The following is an 18,781-nucleotide window of genomic DNA, read 5'->3' as shown; positions in this document are numbered from 1 at the left end:
TGTGTGCAGGTGGAAGCTGGTGAGGAATGGTGCCTCTCAGGCGTCTGTCCTGGGACCAGTACTCTTCAACATCTCCATCAGTGACACAGATGATGGGATTGACTGCACCCTCAGCAAATCTGCAGATGGCGCCACACCGAGCGGTGCAGTTGATGTGACCGGAGGCGGCCAGGCAGCTGACAGAGGGAGCTGGGCGCATCCCATACAGACGTGGTGGTGCTGCTGAACGTGCGAACGCTGCTGTGCTGATTTACTTCTGTATTCCCAGCTAACTCTGCTGCTCAGGCCTTAGATCAAACATTTCATACAAGTGTGGTACGAAAACTATTAAAATGCACTTCTTTGGGGGGAGAGGCGGCGCGGTGTGGAGGTTCAGCTCTCCCTTAGCTGGGAGCTCCCGCCTCACAAGATGGCAGCGCGCCGCGCACTGGGCGCGCACACCTCGCACCGCGCTGCAGCTGAGGGCGCTGTGGAGGCGGAAGAGGGCGGCGGGAGCTCAGAGGGAGCCCTCCCTCCTCCTCCTCCTTCTCCTCCTCCTCCCCCTCCCGGATGCAGCCCCCGGCGCTCCGTATCGCGTCACCGCGCGGCGCCGGCGCGTGCAGCCGCCATGGCCGACATGGAGGAGCTGTTCGGCAGCGACGCCGACTCGGAGGCCGAGCAGAAAGGTGCGGCCGTTCGCTGCCGTGTACCGGCTGTCCCGCCCGAGACCCTCAGGCAGAGCAGGGCGGAACGCGGGGCTTCGGGTTACCGCCCGGGGGTGGGGGTGTGCAGCCCGCCGGCTCCGTGCTCTTCACAGGTGAAAGGTGGTTACGGGCGTCCTAAGGGACAGCGGTGCAGCAGCGCCTGGCAGCGGGCACTGCCTCAGAGTTCTTTGCTTTGTTTAACGGCTTATTCCTTCCAGAGCTTTAGAATCTTAGGTAATGGCTGGGCATGCCGAACACAGCGGTACCTGTGGCCGTTCTTTGTGTCGTCGTTGGTAAATGTTTTATTGTTGTGGGTAACTTCTGTGCCTCGTGGAGTTCTGCTGTTGGGTAACGCGTGCCTGGGTCCTGTTTGACCCCTCGTAGGGACGGCTTAACTTTGAGAGGCGGTGTTTGTTTTGCAGACACCGATTCCGGCTCAGACTCCGACTCCGACCAGGAGAACGTGGGCTCCGGCAGCAACGCCTCGGGCAGCGACAGCGAGCAGGATGACGAGCGGGAGGCAGCAAAGCCCAGCAACAAGGAGCTGTTTGGAGATGACAGCGAGGACGAAGGAGCCTCCCATCACACGGGCAGTGACAACCACTCCGAGAGGTCGTACAATCGCTCCGAAGCTTCGGGGCACTCTGAGCATGAAGACAACGATCAGTCGGACGTGGACCAGCACAGCGCTTCAGAAGCCGCTCATGATGACGAGGAGGATGAGAGGGGACACGGGTCTGATGAGGGCAGTCACCATTCTGAGGGAGACGGTTCAGAAAAAGCCCATTCGGAGGATGAGAAGTGGGGCAAGGAGGACAAAAGCGATCAGTCAGACGATGAGGAGCGACAGCAGAACTCCGATGATGAGGAGAGACAGCAGAACTCGGACGATGAGGAGAAAGCTCAGAACTCTGATGAAGATGAGAGGCCTCAAATGTCTGATGATGAGGAGAGGCTCCAGAACTCGGACGAGGAGAAGATGCAGAACTCTGATGACGAGGAGAGGCCGCAGGTGTCAGACGAGGAGAAGATGCAAAACTCAGACGATGATGAAAGAGCCCAGCACTCCGATGAGGAGAAGATGCAGAACTCTGACGATGACGAAAGGGCCCAGCACTCTGATGAGGAGGAGCAGGAGCATAAATCTGGTAGGATCCAGTGCAGCTGTAATGGTTTGCTTCTTACAGCCTGGTTTGTTCTCTGTTGTTTCATTTACATTGGCTTGAAAAATTCTGTCTTAAACATTAATCACATAACTTTCAAACATGGGCATCTTTTTAATGTTAGTTTGTTTTGTTTTGTTTTTACACAGTGTTTAAATTACTTCTAATCTAAAACAACTTGATTAATAAAAGGAATTTTAAAATATGTAAAACAGAATTCTTAGTCTGCTGAGAATAATTATGCTTTTTAGGAGAGTCTGCAAGAGGCAGCGATAGTGAAGATGAAGTCTTGCGAATGAAGCGAAAGAAACCAATTGCATCAGATTCAGAGGTGGACAGTGATACAGAAGGCCAGAAAGGTAAAGATGGGATTCGTTTGTTGGCTTTTGGTTCATTTGTCTTTAAATCCATCGTTTGTCTGCTGTGATACTTGATACAGTCAATAGCATTCACATTGTGATGTAACTGCAGTGCCATGGACACAGCAGAGCGGCACAGAAAAGATGCAGTGTGAGGAGGCACACGCTGTATTTCTCCTGGTGATTTCTCTTTAGCTTTGTCGTCTCTCAGTTTTCTCCACGAGGGGCAGAGCTTTTCTGTTGTGAGTGTTGGTTCACACCCCATTGTCAGAGCTCATGGTGCATCTTATCACAGGAGCCTGAGAAACCCTGATACTTTGCTGGTTGAGAGAAGATGCTGCTTTTAATGAGAAGTAAAACTTCCAGAGTTTGCAGTGAGGTTGCTTGTCATGTATACTTAAACACTTTACACTTGAGTAAAGGATGAACTTTAACTCTTGATTTGTCTGTTGCCAATTTTCATCTGGATTCTCCATAATAGAGCCTTTCCAGGAAAGCACTGACTCTCCAGCTTCAAAACAAGGAAGATCTTTTTTTTTTTTTTTTTTTTTGTACGATAAAAATAGTCTGTGCTTCATAACAATTAGAGATTCTTAAACTTTGTAGGTGATTTTAAGTGGTGATAAAAGTGAAGGATTATTTTTTCTGTGTTTGTATTTGCATGAAGGGGCGTGTATGTTTGCATATTTGTGTATTTTAAAACAGTCATTTTTCTCCTCCAGAACACGCAGACGTCATGGACCTGTTTGGAGGAGCAGATGACATTTCTTCAGGGAGCGATGGGGAAGACAAGCCACCAACTCCAGGACAGCCCATTGTGAGTAGGCTGACTTTTGAAGTAATGAAACCACTATTTCACTTTGAGATCTGGAACAATGGGGTTTGATAATATTTTAATGGAAAAAGTGTTAACAGTTGTTAACAGTGTTAAGTAAGAATCTACAGATAATCTTGCCCTAGCTAAAATAATGATTGGAGTTTTATGCATAGCAATATTAGATATGTTGACATGCCTTCCCCCAGCCCTGCTCCACTTCTTCCATTTGGAAAAAAGAATACACTGACTACATTTTGATTGTCATCAAGAGAAATACAAATTCACAGGTCTTCTTGGTACCCTACTTACAGCTGTTTGACAAATATTTTCTTTTTGAGCCTTGAAGATACTTAAGAATTTTTTTTTAAATCTTATCCCACGCTTATTTTTTCATTCCTTGCTGAAAGCTGTGTCAGCTCTCTTGCTATTTCCATTCTGTCTTTGTTTTCTCAAGTTCCCGCTGGTATTTGAAATGGCTTTCAGTGTCATATAAAAATGGATTGGTTTTACTGAAAAGGTTCAAGTGCATTTATGAGAAGCTTCCTGATCTCTCTCTACATACCAGTGGAATTTTTCTCAGTCAAAATGGAAGCACTTATTCCAGCAACAGTCAGACTGATATTTTTTCACTTTTGCTCCTATTGTGCTTCTTTGCCATTAGGATGAGAATGGGCTGAGCCAAGAACAGCAGGAGGAAGAGCCTATTCCAGAGACAAGAATAGAGGTAGAAATACCAAAAGTAAACACAGACTTGGGTAATGATTTGTATTTTGTGAAGCTGCCCAACTTTCTCAGTGTGGAACCCAGGTAATTCTATATTAAATATGCAGATGATAAGTTGTTGGGTTTTTTAGTGTTTCAATATTTTGCTTTTGTTTTAGTAGTACAATTAATTATATTGGTTGTATTTAAAATGGTTAACATTAAGGTGCACACTTTAGTGAGGATAGGTCAGTAAGATGTAGGCTAGTGAGTGGGCCTTTTTATAAAATTACCTGCATTTATTTCCAGACTTAACCCTGACCTCTTTATCCTGATACTGAGGAAACATTTTGTTCTGACGCAGACTTGCTTTCTTTAGCTGGAGCCATTGAGAGGGTGTGAATGTTAAAGTGGCTGTAATTGATGGTGGTGAAGATGCTTGGGTTGGCCTCCTGCAGAGCAGAGTCAATGCAGTAAATTACATTACTGCAGAAATGGCTGCCTCGCAGCTGCAGTGCCTCCTGTTGTGTGCAGTGTATAATTTAAACCTTTCAAGTACCTGTTATTGTGCACAAGAATAATCTGGATTAACTTCTAGAAGAATGAATACTATATTGTATAATTTATTACAGACCATTTGATCCCCAGTATTATGAGGATGAGTTTGAAGATGAGGAGATGCTTGATGAAGAAGGGAGAACGAGATTAAAACTCAAGGTATAAGCATATATGCTCTATGCTCACCTAACCACGTTTCATTGAAGTCTATTTCAGGTGTTTTGTAATGGTGTTATGAGTTAAGTTACGAAGGTATGGATGAGTTCACTGCTGAGGAATATTGCTGTGTTTTAGTAATGCTAAAAAAAAGAACAAATTAAAAAAAACCTGTTAACAACTTCCTTTCTCCTGTAAGAGCCACCCCTTTCACCTTCATCTCTTTGTATCACATGGCAAATTATATAGCTCTTCTAGCTGTCATTCTTGACCAGCATAGGGTGTATTTTACCACAGTATTCCACTATGAGTTTAACAACAAGTTGCTGTTCTGACAGGTAGAAAACACAATACGGTGGCGGATGCGGCGAGATGAGGAAGGGAATGAGATCAGAGAAAGCAATGCCCGGATAGTCAAGTGGTCGGATGGAAGGTTGGTTTAAACTTTTTGCTTTTGGAGGAGTACAGCTCCTGTTTTCACAGTGGAATCCTGTAGCATGCAAAACTGATTGACTGTTCCGTGCAACAAAAATTAGTGTAGTCTCAGTGCATTGAAAATGTTCTGCTCTGCTTTGTTTGCAAGTGAAGTATAGTTATTGGCTATTTGTTAAAGGGAAACGTGAAGGCTTTCACTGTTTATAAATGAGGCAAAAAGTAGACTGTAGTGACTTTATCAAGTAACTGATACATTAATCTCTTTTAAGCATGTCTCTCCACTTGGGAAATGAGGTCTTTGATGTGTACAAGGCACCGCTGCAGGGAGATCACAACCATCTGTTTATCAGACAAGGGACCGGTCTGCAAGGACAGGCTGTTTTCAAGACAAAGTTAACCTTCAGGTAAACATGATGTTCTACATCAAATGGTGCTACTACTTTTGCAATTAAGTACTGTAACTAGTACATAGAGAGAGAGCAATTAGTAAGCATTCAGAGCTCAACTGTTCACTAAGAATGTGCTATTTTTGGAGGGTTTGGGAAAGATTTTTCCTAAGCTGGATGTCCCAGTTTGAAAGGCTGATGTGTTTGTTATTCACTGCAGTACCAAGGCTACGTGTGTTCATTTACTTTTTTAATGTATTTCAGTTTGTATTGTGAAGGGCAGGTCTCCATCTGAATCAGAATGGCGGCTATCAGGGTGATGCTTATGACTTGGGATATTGAAGTGAAATGTGAGGATGATTTTTTAGGCTGCTAATGGACTGCAGACAGGGTGCTGAGAGAGGAAGTGATGTCTCCAGTAGCTATTACAGTGCACAATAGTAGTAATGCTTTTATTTTTGTGCAGATTAATCTTTCAAATCTTAAGTACACCTGCTGTGTGATTGTCACTTGGAAATGGATAGATTCTTTTTATAAGTATTTAACCCAAAGCAATTTTCCATCAGGCCACACTCTACAGACAGTGCCACCCACAGGAAGATGACTCTGTCTCTGGCAGATAGGTGTTCAAAGACCCAGAAAATTCGTATTTTGCCAATGGCAGGTCGTGATCCGGAGTCTCAGCGCACAGAAATGATTAAGGTATTCTGACATGGAACTTTCTTATCTGCTGATTTAATCTAAAATCATTAAAAAACAAAAAAACAACTGAAATGTAGTTGAACATTTCTAAACATTTGATGTGTTTCTGGAAAACAGTGTATTTTAGAGTAACAAGTAGTAATTGTTAGCTGTGTGTGCTGCTTGTACTTGCAGCTTTTTTCTTTGAAACAGCTTAATCTTACAGATCACAAAAAAAAAAATCAGAATTATATGCACTCTTCCCACTGCTGTGAGAGGATTTTAAAAGCTACAGTAGACTACCGCGATTTTTATTATGTTTGACTCATCCTTCATATTTTGCTGCTTTCTTTGGACAGAAAGAAGAGGAGAGATTAAGAGCTTCCATTCGCAGAGAATCTCAGCAGCGAAGAATGAGGGAGAAGCAGCATCAGCGTGGTCTGAGTGCAAATTATTTAGAACCAGATCGCTATGAAGAAGAGGATGAGGGAGATGATGCAATCAGTCTAGCAGCTATCAAAAACAGATACAAAGGTGGCATCAGAGGTAATTATAAACCTTACCAGTAGTTAAGTAGGGCCTTTGTAATTCAGGTGGATTTATATCATGGGAGAATCCTGATAAGATTATATTTTGCCACTTAATTTGATACATGAGGAGATGAGAGTTCAGTTCATGCACGTTTATTTCATTTAATAATATACAGATTAGATCCTGTCTGATTTTTGTGGCACTAAATGTACAAGGAGTATTTTTCATACTGTCTTTTTCTCAGCAGTTTCAGATAAATATTTATCTTCTCATTTTTCTCTGTAGAGGAACGAGCTAGAATCTACTCTTCAGACAGTGATGAAGGCTCAGATGAAGATAAAACGCAAAGACTACTCAAGGCAAAGAAACTTACTAGTGATGAGGTAAAATATGACTTTGTTCTTTAATAGCTACTTGTTTTCAGTCAGGAACATGCACTTAATACAGTTTGTAAAGCTGACGTTTTTGTAGTTTCGGTTTTGCTGTGATTAGCATAAAATTTGTGTTGGCAGGCTGATTAATTATTCATGCCTATTTCTTATTTACTGCATTAGTTCACAGATTTGAGTGATACCTGAAGGAGATCCTTATTGTTACTGCTGATTGCACAGAAAAGCAGGTGCTGTGCAGTGTAAAGTGACTTCAACAAAATCATGCAGAGAGGAAAAAGGCTTAATACCAGATCCCTTTTGCAGTGTTGTCTCCTAAGCTTAATTAGATTCTTACTACCTCCTACTTGTAGGTTACAGGAGGTGTTTTTGTACTGACATGCTGGTTTGATTAATCTTCCAGTCCTGTTTGACTGTAAATTATATTTTATTTAATTAAATGCTTATGTATAGAATAATGTACAGAAGTTTAAAAACAGAAGTTTGGGTAGGTCATTGTTAATTTATGGAATGCTTTTCAATGCTTTGTTCAACTTTGGTTCTATATCACCGTTTCCCTTAAGAGATTATTTTAACTATTGAAATTATCTCAGCTCTTGTCCTAGATGTTTCAGGCACTTTCCTTTAGTTACATGTAGCACGCTAGACTAAACTGTAATTTTGAGAGCTCTGTTGGTGCTAGTAGATTTATTTTACAGACAAGACACTGCTAGCTGTTAGTCTGCAATATAGCAACATCAGGATTTTGCAATTCTATTCTCCCAGAAGAAAGGCTTTGTTAGTTGTGTTTGTCTGCTGCTTGAGAATGGTAGCCTCCATTTTACAGTTGCAGGCTGTAAAGGCAGTATTCCTGTCAGAACCACAAAGGGGTGCTGCAGCTCTACTTAATGAAACCCAACCAGTAGCTCACAACTTACTTCCTTCATGCTCACTGAAAGTACAGTATCTATATATATGAAACATTGGACTTGCTTTTGTGTGCTGTCAGTCAACAGCACAGCCCAGATCTTTTTCCTGCTGACAGTTGGTTAGCAATGCTGAAAACATCACTCTGTTATTAATACCTTTTATCACCATGTGGCAAGTTACCATTACTGTAATTAATGAGGATATTCTGCACATAGGAAGGTGAGTCTGTAACAATAGCCCAGCTAAATTATAAGAGAACAAACGTTCTGAGGAAGTAGCTGTGATTGAGATTCCCACCCATACTAATTTGTTTTCCATGCTTAAATTTCCTTCCTAATTCAGATTCTCAGCATTCTAATTCAACATTAATATAAAATAAAATGTTTTGAATAATAAGTAATTAGAAAGGCTATGTTGTCTCTTGCTGCTTCTTAAAATCCAATTAATGTGTGTTGCTCTTAATAAAGAAAATTAACTAATGGAAGGGGAGATTAGGTTCCTTATGCCTGAGGGTATTTTCAAAGTTACTCTTCTTTTTAAATTCTAATTGAGTTGCCACTCATCCTTTATGTCAAAATTGGTGAGTTTTGCATTCGCAATTAATGATCTGTAGTGTGAACAAGTATCTTCAGAACACTTTGGATCGAAGTGGTGCCTAGCAGGCTGATTTAAATTGAACTGGCATAAATGTGTTTAGATTAACAATCAAACTGTTGGCTCTGTATTTAAGTGCTAGGAACTGGTCACCTGGCCTGCAAAAAGTCATTGCAGTGTTGTTATGAACAGGAGATTATCTAGAAATAGTGTGACAGGAAGAAATGATGAGTTCTACATATTGATAAGGTAACCTGAAGCAATTTGGGCCTGTGTTGTAGGCTACTTGGTTAATCAGAATCTGTTACTTGGGTTTTTGCCTGTTCTTAAATTCACAAATAGTTTTTACATAATTTCAGTATTTCTTTTAGAACTCTGCATTGTGAACCACTCACCTGTTCTTGCTATTAGGGTTGATTTTACAGCAAAGACGAGACCTGTGTCACCAAGTTAGACATTTTTCTTCAAGTTTTAAGATTGACAAGAATTCTATTTTATCTGGTCTAGTAGTTGACAGCCCTGCCCACAGCAGGGGGGTGAAACTAGATGATCCTTAAGGTCCTTTTCAACCCAGGCCATTCTATGATCTGTAGGAAAACACTAGATTTTAGTTTGCTTCATGCATTAGAGTCTGTATTTTAGCATTTGAATTAAATGGTGTGAGGGGCTTTAACAGCAAAAAAACCAACAAAACAGGCTGTAAGTTATCTCAAGTGATCGGCTCATGTCAAGTTCTTTGTGAATTCCTCTGAGTAACTGAAGTCGCACTGATTGGAGTTCCCATGACCAGCCCTTTGAAGCCTCCTACGCTGTACTTCTAGGACTGTAAGCTGTGGGATTGTTTCTTAGTACTAGTGGTTCCTTATCAATCTTTTTCCTTTACGCCAGAATGTGGTAGACAAAAACACCTGCCAATTCATGGGCTTTTTGTTTTGTTTTTCTCTCAGTAGCTCTAGCTTAAGGTTTGCAAGTATCAGTAGTCTGACAGCTGAGCTCTCCAGACTGTCGGAAGAGAAAGCTTCTCTGTGTTGAAAATTTCCCTACGAATTCTAGGAATTATCCATAGTCATAAGACTTGTAGGCTTTTGTCACTGTATAAATAGCACTTCTTTGCAAAGAGCATATGTAGAACCCCAGTGTTAGGAATCTGAGGGAAATGTTAAGCTTATCTCCTTAATTCATAACTGCTGATAGTGATATTACACATGCCATAAATCCAGATTGGGAGATAAATGACCCTTACACAGTAGTTAATTTTGAAGCAGGTGTTGATGCATTCCCACTGAGGTAAACGGAGGTGCAACTGTATTGGGGACCCTCTTGGTTTGGGGTCTGAGACTGGAACCAATGCTGATCAATGAAGTGCAGCACTACAAAGGCATGAGCTGGAAAGACTAGAACAAATAATTTTACTGTTTTTTATTTTAGCTTGAATATTTTTTTAATTTTTGTCCTTTCTTGCCTTAAGGAAGGGGAGCCTTCTGGAAAGAGAAAAGCAGAGGATGATGACAAAGCAAGTAAGAAGCATAAGAAGTATGTCATCAGTGATGAAGAGGAAGATGATGATGATTAACATTGAGGGAGCACTAAAGTTGCTTTTTATATATACATATTTATATATAAATTGTACAGTTCTCTTACAGCAAAGATGTAAGTAGCCATAATGGGGTTATTTTGATAAAGGAAAATTCCATTGAAATTTGTGTTTCTGGTGTGAATAAAAGTTGGTTTCTTTCTTTTTTACTTTCTGATACTTTTACATCTTATCTTACTGCAGCAGCTGCTGCAATGGGGATCATCACAGTACCAGTTTTTAAATCTTGTACAGTACATTTCAGTTTTGAAAACTATAGTACAAACTGGTTGTACGACTGAATAAAAGGGAATAAATTAGTGGTCTTACTGAGTTTATTAGAAGAAGCCATAATCTTCATATAGAATGCTTAAATTGTAAGTTTTCCCAGACAAGTTATGGAGGTGAAGGTTACCATTTGTACAGAAGATTTGGAATGACATACGAGTGGTACAGTACCATACTGTTTTTTCCTCGCTTTCCTTATTCACTGCTGGCTGTGGACATACTACATACATTACTATGCTGTTATATTTTGATTTTTTTGACTGAATGTATTTCTTATCATGTCTACTCTGAGTAAACTGTGAAGTTTCTGTAGTTAGAATAGTAAACCGACCACATAAGATGTTTATTTTTTCATAAATTGAACAAAAATCCATGTCTTACCTGAATGTTAGCATTAATAACAATCACATCACGATGTAAATGTCAGAATAGAAGCACTTGTTTATACAAAGCTAATGACTTTCTCCAAGTTCATGAAAGACTTCTTTAACAACTGCAGTGAGCCACACTGTGAATACATATCCTAGTAATACCGTTTTGTAATCTCATACAAGCCTTCTGATGCATTTTCCTATTGTTCCTTGTTGGCTGAAAAGATGGTGAAGGAGAATATTGTGGACAGAATCATTGCTGCTTTTATGCTATTTTTAAACACCTTATTTGATTATGCAAATAAGATTGCAAAATGAGAGGCTACAAGAAATGTCTCATCTTTTCCACTCTTTAAGATTATGTTTCCCACGTGTAGTTTCCCTTGTTGGTGAGATAGCATTTCCATGTTATCTATGTTGTTTTTTAACTGGCTTTTGACAGTCTAGAAGGCTTGCAACTTCATAGAGACAGCAGGAAGAAAGCAGAAAGCATAGCTTAATGCCTTTTTAAATGCATTGAGTGGTGCTATGGAAAGTTTGCTGTGTGGATTTATGTTTCGTAAGATAAAGTAGCTAACAGTTATGTAAGAATAAATGTTACTCATCTCTCTCCTGCCCAGATGAATTATGCTTTTCTATAAAAACTTGAGTTACAGCTTTTAACCTGGCTGTCTTTCCTTTGAGATGTATAATTAGGCAAACAGTTTACTGAAGTACTCTACCTCCATTTTTCCTGCCTGGAAGGTGTGGGAAGCATTCTAGCTGCAGAGCACAGAGCTCTGCACGCGTTAATATATTCTGCTCAGCAGCTGACTGCGGTGGTGTAGACACTTGCAAATATGAAAACAAAGTGAAAAATGTCTACTCTGAAGTCTGAGTGCCTGAGAAACTGTTCTTGTTTTTGTTTTGTAATTGTTTCTAAGAGTTTCTGCCTCTCTGCTCTGTGCAGATAAAGCCTTTCTCCATCTGCTCGAATTTTGACCCTGTAATCCTCTTAGGTTAGACCTCTGCTGGGAGTCTGGCTTCTCACGTGTGGTTACCTGCATTTCTGTTGTAACCTGCTCAGGAAGAAGCCAGTTGTAGAAAAAGGGAGTTGTTTCTTATGCTATGTGGATGCTCGACTTTCATGTCAAAGTCTCCCAGATACCTCCTGAGCAGCAATGCAAAGTGTATGGAAATGCACCACCATTTCACTGCTGATGTATTTGCTTAATGTCAGTTTAATTAAAGCATTGGTTATTTTTACTATATTCCGAAGAGTGAAAATGTTTTAATCACTCTTACAGGTTTGATGCTGACTAAGCCTTTACTTAGTAAGTGGGCTATTTTAGCTTCCAAAAATGAGGCTTTTGTGGATTTAAAAGATTAAAAGAAGTGGTTTTTTTCTACTGTCTTCTTTTGTCAATTGCTCTTTTAAAGTCTTATTAGAACATGGAATTTTAGAATGTGTTTTCTCAGCCTAAATTGGTTTAACAATCACCTTTTAATTGAAGTCACTTGAGCAAACTTTGTCTTATCCACAGTATTTGTTGCTTGGGAGTGTGATGTACAGCTTTGTTTCACTCATAGACATAGTTTTTTTGTTCTCCCTTTTCCCAGCCTCCAAGTATGTGAAATTACACGTTGTATTTGTTTTTTCTTACCCAAATCAGAAATCTGGAGCTGAAACTAAAATGTGTAAGACGAACAAGTAGATGAACTGTATTTACTTTTGTACAAACTGTCCAGAGTAATTCTTCCAGAAAGGTTATGATTTGAACAATTTCCAAAAATAAAAATCTGTTTGAAGAGCTGATAATGAGCTGAGTGTTAGATTTTCTGGCTAGTGGTAGAGTGTAGGATAAGTTGTCTTGAAACCATCGCTGAAAGGTGTTCCTAGCTATATGGTTTTGTTGTTTCAGGTCTATTGTTCAACTGTGTACTTGCCAATTGCTGAACTGGAGTTTTCTTTTTAGCACTGAGTAGCATTTTCTTCCATCCTAGCAAGTTGACACAGTTTTCATGCTACAGCAAGCCTGATGGATCGTGGGCTGCCCTCAGAAGGGTGCAGCTGCCCATGCAGTCCTCCTCTCTTCCTAGCAGCAGGTTTGGCAATACCTGAATGAATTTGCTAAACACCCAGGAAACTGATTTTCTGCTGTGCTGGAGTTTTGTGCCGGATAGGCCAACAGCTACCATGTGAACATGGCAGCCAGCCCAGTAAGTTGGCGTGGTCATGAGGACATCAGGGGGCATGGTGGGAGGATGCTCTCTTCAGCAGAGGTGTGATCATTTACTTGACTGTTTTTTGAAAAACAGCTTGACCTGGTAGAAGATAGTTGATAGTTTTCTACTGGTGTAGCTGCCTCAGCTGGCACATCGGTGTGTCGGTTGTGACTGGAGGTGGTGCAAGAAGTAGAACAGGACAGTTCTGTGTGTGGCAGCAAGTTTTAACTTGGCTCAGATGTGGAGCTGCAGCCACAGGAATGTGTTAAATATGAGATGGTGACTTTCCAATGAAGTCATAGGTATTTATTTCTCAGCCAGTGGGCATAGGAGCCCATGGTGTCAGCCCATTCTAGTGGAGTGCTTTTCTCTAACAGCTTTATGCTGCTGGTCAAGCTGAGTGTTACTGTGCTGAATGCATAGAGATTGATACATGGAAAGAAGGAGAAGGTTTTGTTTCTGATAAATGTTCTTTTAATATTAGTTATGAGAAGTTCTACATATTAGATTTGTGAAATTTAGCTATGCTGTTGTAACACTGAGACACTTGCCTGTGGCTTGACTTGGAAGTGCTTGTGGAGAGCAATGTGACTAACACCTCGTGTTGCCTAGTGATGCCCTTTCACTTGAGCTGGGGGTTTTTTAGTGCTTGTCTGGACATGAAAGACTTACAGAAAAGCTGAAACAATTGTTGACTGCTAGCTTGTCTCTTTAATTGCTTTAAAACTCTTGGGCATTCTGATGAATTATATAAGCTTAAGTAGTTGAGAAAATGACATAAAATTAAGTAAATCCCTGCTGAAATCATTCTCAGACAGAATTGGACAAAAAAAAAAAAAATCCTTTCACAAGACTTTTTTAACTTTTTTTTTTCTAAAGGAGTTTTTATGGTTTCAAAACTGTAATGGACTGATACTTGGGGGGGGGGGGAAGTTATTCAAGTGGAAACTTAACTAGAAAGTTTTTATTTGTTGCTTTGTTTTCTCCATTATTTTGTGAAGAAATGAGAGACTGTAGAACCAGTTTACGAACTAAAGTGACCTCATGTCTTTTGAGTTATTATGAAATTTTCTGGGAAAGAATGGCATTCCTGCAGTTATTGATAGCCATGGAGTCATATATACACTGTATTCTTCATATATTGTAAATGAAACATAAATAAAATCCTAAAAAACAGTGAAAGTATCAACTATCACACCCTCTTTTTTCTATCCTATGACTGAATTAACTTTTTGTGTTTTCATGCTATTCCTGTTCTCCTCACAATCCTTCATAACGTAACTGGAAAAGACACACTAATCCTAGTGTGATGATTTGTCAGTTATCTGGTGGTTTTTTTCCTTCTTTGTCAGTGTAAAGGGGTATGATACAAATTCTATACAGAATGGGCTCTTAGAATAGGATTCGTTGTTGAGTTCTACAATGAACATTTTTTGTTTTTTTTTTTTTAATTTTGCATGGATACTCAAGGGCCACTCTCATTTTCATATGTAAAGGAAATAAAAAGGTTTTGGCCACGGCAGTAATCAGCATCTCTCATTTGGGTGTTCAGTGCACTTGTACATGGTGCTCATGTTTGGGAAGCTGTCCTGCTTGGTTGGCTGAGGGTTGTATTGTGAGATGTGTAACCTACTATTGCTGTAAGTCCAGTGCTGGTGCTGGTTGTATGTAATGCCAGCAGCATCAAATTTTGTTTACAAATATGGAATAAGGTAACTGTATTTAAACTATGTGAGCTTGTCATCTCCCAGTCTTATTTTTCAGCTTAAAATAAACTGCTACTCAGACTATACTGTTTGTGAAGGGAGGAGTGCATCCCACAGCAGATAAGAAAGGATCAAGCCAAAGCATCGTGGCTAAAACATGGTGGGTTGTTTTTTCTTTCTTTTTTTTTCCTTCACAGAAGTAACTGGAAAAAACTCAGCCACCAGCAGTTTACAATGCTAGAGGTTTTCTTCTTTCTGGCAAGCAAGTTAATCAGGGTTGGTTTAAGGGAAACATGTAATCCAGAGTCTGACATGTATCTGTCTGTAGATAGATAAATCTTTCACATTAACATCAACACAACTTGAGTTGTTATCCTTTCTCCATACCCTCATTTCTACTTGTTATGTGTCAGATTGGATTGAATTTCCTGTCTTGGCACTCCATTTTTTTTTTTTTTCTGTTGCTTGGGAAAGGAAATGAGAACATTTTTCCCTTGGAGAAAACACGCAGAATTCCTACAATCATTTTGAAAAGTATTGGTGATACAGCTTCACAACTGATGATGAAACAAGAGGCTTAAATAGCAAAGACAAAAATAGCAGAGTGTTAGCTTACTGACTAAAAGTGTGTGTCTGTTTTTCTATTTGACAGTTCTGTGAATTATCTTGTGATGTAGCTAATGTTCCTTTTTTTCTTCTTGGAACTCTTAAACCATTTTACTGAACCTTATTTATGATTTACAGGCAGGATAGACACTTTCAAAAATGTTTGGGCTTATGGTGAGGATAACCAGTCTAAGCTAAAGAATTGCAGAGATGAAATAGCTTCCAGAATAAACACACAGGATCCCTAGCCCAGTGAACTTTAAGAACTCAGTCAAGGATATGAAGGATGTCGTAAGGAACAAAATCTGTCTATTCATCTAATGAGGGTGGCATCGAGCGTGTTATAGACCCTGGTGAGTATTTATGGATGTTTGTAAAAGGCTAGAAGAGATGTGTTGTCTAGTAGAATGCTAACTGAAGCCTTGACCTGTCACTATGTGATTAGGCATTGCTATAGAAACAGGAGATTTATTTGTTTCAGATAAGAGGGGGGATCAGATTCCCTGAGAAAATGAGGTTTTAAGTAGGATGTGCAAATAAAGCATGCTTGGAAGTAAAAGATAGACAAGTGTATTCGATAGAAAATAGGGGAATTTATTACCATCCTCTGAAGTTATCAAGACAAACTGGTCCTCATTTCAGCACCCAGCAAAGCGTGCAGTTCCATGACATGCCTGGTCCCAGTCAGTATTAATTTCAGCTCCATATTGAAACTTTTCTGAGAACGTACAGAATGAGCCAGCAACCTGCAATATAGGTACTGCATCAACAGCTTCTGAATGCTGCCCGTTACACTGTCCTGAGTGAGGAATGCAGTTTTATAAAAAGTGATTTATGTCTCTCTGTCTGTTTCTCCCAGCTTATTTAACCTTTAGTTTAGGGAAGAGAAATTCAGTTGACCGCAGTGCTCTTAAGACATTGCTGTTCACTGAGTCGAAGTATCCTAATATGGGGTTATATCTTCATCAAAACACAAGAGTACTTTTTTTCTCGTACAGTCATGCTTAGTCACGGGTAGTGGGATAAACACTGAATAGATTTTTATGTTGACAACCAGCTGTCTCGATCTGGCTGCTCTCACTCTGTGTACGTGTTAGATGGGACACTGCTATAAATACAGATGTTTGTTTGGATATTAAACTATTTGTGTCTGTGTTTAAATGTACTCAATTATACCGGGTAGGGGAATGTTCAGGGATAGCAGGAGCTGCCTGATGTTGGCTGAGTGAGTTTTCTGCAGCTCTGCCTGCCTGTGTTCTTATCATGCAAGTAACATCTGTACATCTGTTTTGGTTACTTACAATGCTTCTCTGGTTGATCACAAGGAATGTGTGTGCTGTAACCATTTAGATAACGTTTCCCCAGGATCTCCACTGGCAGTGATTTTATGCTTCTGGAGTAGGCAGTGGTGGAAGACTCATTCCTGGCCTTCAGTAGGGTTCCTTCTTGCCCTTTGGTGATGTGGGTAGGTGCTGCAAGCAGACAGCTCAGTCTTGTGGACAGCTTTTTCTTTTGGAAGCCACTCATTCGTGGTTGCCTTGAGTGAAGGCTTCTCTGTTGTGACCTGAATTATACTGCTGTTTTCAAGGCAGTGGCAGAGCACAAGGGACTAAGAGGAAAGACTTGGTAGTTTTATGTCTCAGCTTTTTGTTAACAGCAAATTCTGGGAAGTTCCTTAGAACTGTTAACAGCTTTAATTGTGTGTTCAGCTAGGCAGGCAGCTATCTGCTGAGCTGTGAGACGCTTGGATCAGTGCATCATTTCACATTCTCTAAGAATTAATTGTAGATAATACCAGGATGGGCTTGTTTGTTTAAACAACTGGCATTTTATAATATCTTTAACCATTTAGCTCCTTCTGATCTTGTTTACAAAAAATGGAGGATATTAATGAGGGTTTGACTGCTAAGAAAAATGGTGTGTTCCCTCTGTTTATGTAGCATATGGCTGTAGGAGAGCCAGCCTTCCCATCTCAATAAGCGAGTCACAATTTGTATGAGGGATAGATAGAAGGGAATGGTGTTTTATGAGTACCATTTCCAGGTTTTAAATGTGACATTCAGAAGTTCATATAATTCTAATCTGTCTGGGATACGGTCAAAAACTGTATATCTCTAGATGAAAGTGCTTTCTGCACATGATCTCAAAGTGACCATGCTAAAATTGAGAACATTTCACTAATCTGTGGATATGTTACCCTCTTACCAACCCTGTTTGATCTTTCAGAACTAAATAGGATTATACTGGCTCTCATACTTTTCCCAAACGCTGACTCTGGAGTAGCTGCTAGCATTTAGCAGGCAGCACCATATGTGTGTCTGCCTTAGGATCTAATCTTTCCATAGCATGACATTACTAGATGCTGGGGAAAGCTAAATCTATGAATGCAGCACTGCTAGTTTGAAGGCTTGAGCCATTTTGTCATTTGATGCTCGTGGACCTCAGGACCACAATTTTTCTTAGTTATTTACTACCTTTGCTCCTGTATTATTAAACCTCAGATTTATGTAACAGTGGTTTTAAACCTGATTTTCTCTTTGAACTTCTTTGCAAGTGACCCACACAGCATAACTAAGAAAAGCTGGCCTGTTGTGAAAGACTGAGATGTGCGGGAGACCTCTTAGAACTGACATTGGAAAAGGTTAAGAGCTGCTGATCCAGGTACAAGGGATAGTTCATATTGCTGTGTGTAGTACTGTGTGAAAGTAGCCAAAACACATCCATCTGCTGTGAAAGACGGAATTCCCAGGTAGATTGGAAGGAAACTTTAAGTCAACAAATGAGGCATGTTTTGTAAACTTTTGAGCCTTCCTGTATCCCTCCTCTCCTCTTCTTTTTTGACAGTGGGGGCATTTCTTGCACAGCGTCCTATTAAATCTCTTCAGATTTTCCTGCCCAAATGTGTTTTGTTGTTACGGAACATCATTCAGGGTGTGCAGGTGGGTTGGCTTGCGTTGCAAGGAACCTAGAGATGAGCGTTCAGACTTTTCAGAACAGTCAGGAAACCAAGATGTCATGTTTGGATTGGAGATCTTGGGGAGTAGTTTAAATGCATTCCATGCTATGGAGCTCAACTATGGGGATATCAAAATCTGAAATATTCTTGCTACTGGGTGCAAATAGGCAGGGAGTCACAATACCTCTCTGGGATTCCTGAATTTGAGAAGCAAACAGACATTACTTTTTAAGCCTGTGATTGTAAGATTTCAAAAGGAAATATGGATTTCAGATACTCTAGGTAAATTGGCACTTGGACAACTTTTGATTCAGAAGGGGTCTGGCTTTCAGATGGATCTTTCAGCAGGTTACATATGTGTTTCAAAAAGTGGGAGAGTTTTAAATTTCAAGGAGATCTGAGAAACGCTGAAGCTCTGTAGTAATTAATTGAATTCTGTGTACATGTACATTAACTTTGGATATTTCTCCTGATATCTTCTCAGTACTAGATGCCATAACGTCTTGGCAATATGTGGCTCTAAGTTCACATGTCCACCCTTGCTCTGAAAACTAGTTCTTGGCTGTATGGGAATAGATGGATGAAAATGTGTTGTTTTGAAAGCTGAGAAATGGCAGAGCTCTTTGCAGATGTTTAATCCAGCCAGAGGGGCTTCCCTGAGAGCTGCAGTGCTTCCAGCCACTGCCCATCTGCAGGAAACTTCCTCCCCTGGG

At 40.3% G+C, this 18,781-nt stretch overlaps 1 protein-coding gene across 1 annotated transcript; it reads left to right on the top strand.

Moving 5' to 3' along the window:
- Window positions 1-521: 521 nt before the first annotated feature.
- On the top strand, window positions 522-13,976 carry LEO1 (LEO1 component of Paf1/RNA polymerase II complex). The gene is made up of 12 exons (XM_031616568.2): window positions 522-665; window positions 1,106-1,831; window positions 2,098-2,205; window positions 2,928-3,022; window positions 3,684-3,829; window positions 4,357-4,441; window positions 4,777-4,871; window positions 5,143-5,277; window positions 5,826-5,961; window positions 6,300-6,486; window positions 6,757-6,854; window positions 9,832-13,976. The coding sequence occupies exons 1-12, from the start codon at window positions 608-610 to the stop codon at window positions 9,934-9,936; spliced, it is 1,974 nt and encodes a 657-aa protein (XP_031472428.2). The 5' UTR covers window positions 522-607; the 3' UTR covers window positions 9,937-13,976.
- The last annotated feature ends 4,805 nt before the right edge of the window (window positions 13,977-18,781 follow it).

This window comes from Phasianus colchicus, chromosome 12, assembly GCF_987193195.1.
Source record: "Phasianus colchicus chromosome 12, bPhaCol1.hap1.1, whole genome shotgun sequence".
NCBI classification, from domain to species: domain Eukaryota; kingdom Metazoa; phylum Chordata; class Aves; order Galliformes; family Phasianidae; genus Phasianus; species Phasianus colchicus.
This window is presented reverse-complemented; position numbering and strand designations above follow the sequence as displayed.

Excerpts from the sequence above, each read along its gene's own strand:
- LEO1 (XM_031616568.2), top strand. The coding sequence starts at position 608 with ATGGCCGACATGGAGGAGCTGTTCGGCAGCGACGCCGACTCGGAGGCC. Across the intron at positions 666-1,105 it reads CTCGGAGGCCGAGCAGAAAG|ACACCGATTCCGGCTCAGAC; the intron begins GTGCGGCCGTTC and ends TTTGTTTTGCAG. Across the intron at positions 3,023-3,683 it reads CAACTCCAGGACAGCCCATT|GATGAGAATGGGCTGAGCCA; the intron begins GTGAGTAGGCTG and ends CTTTGCCATTAG.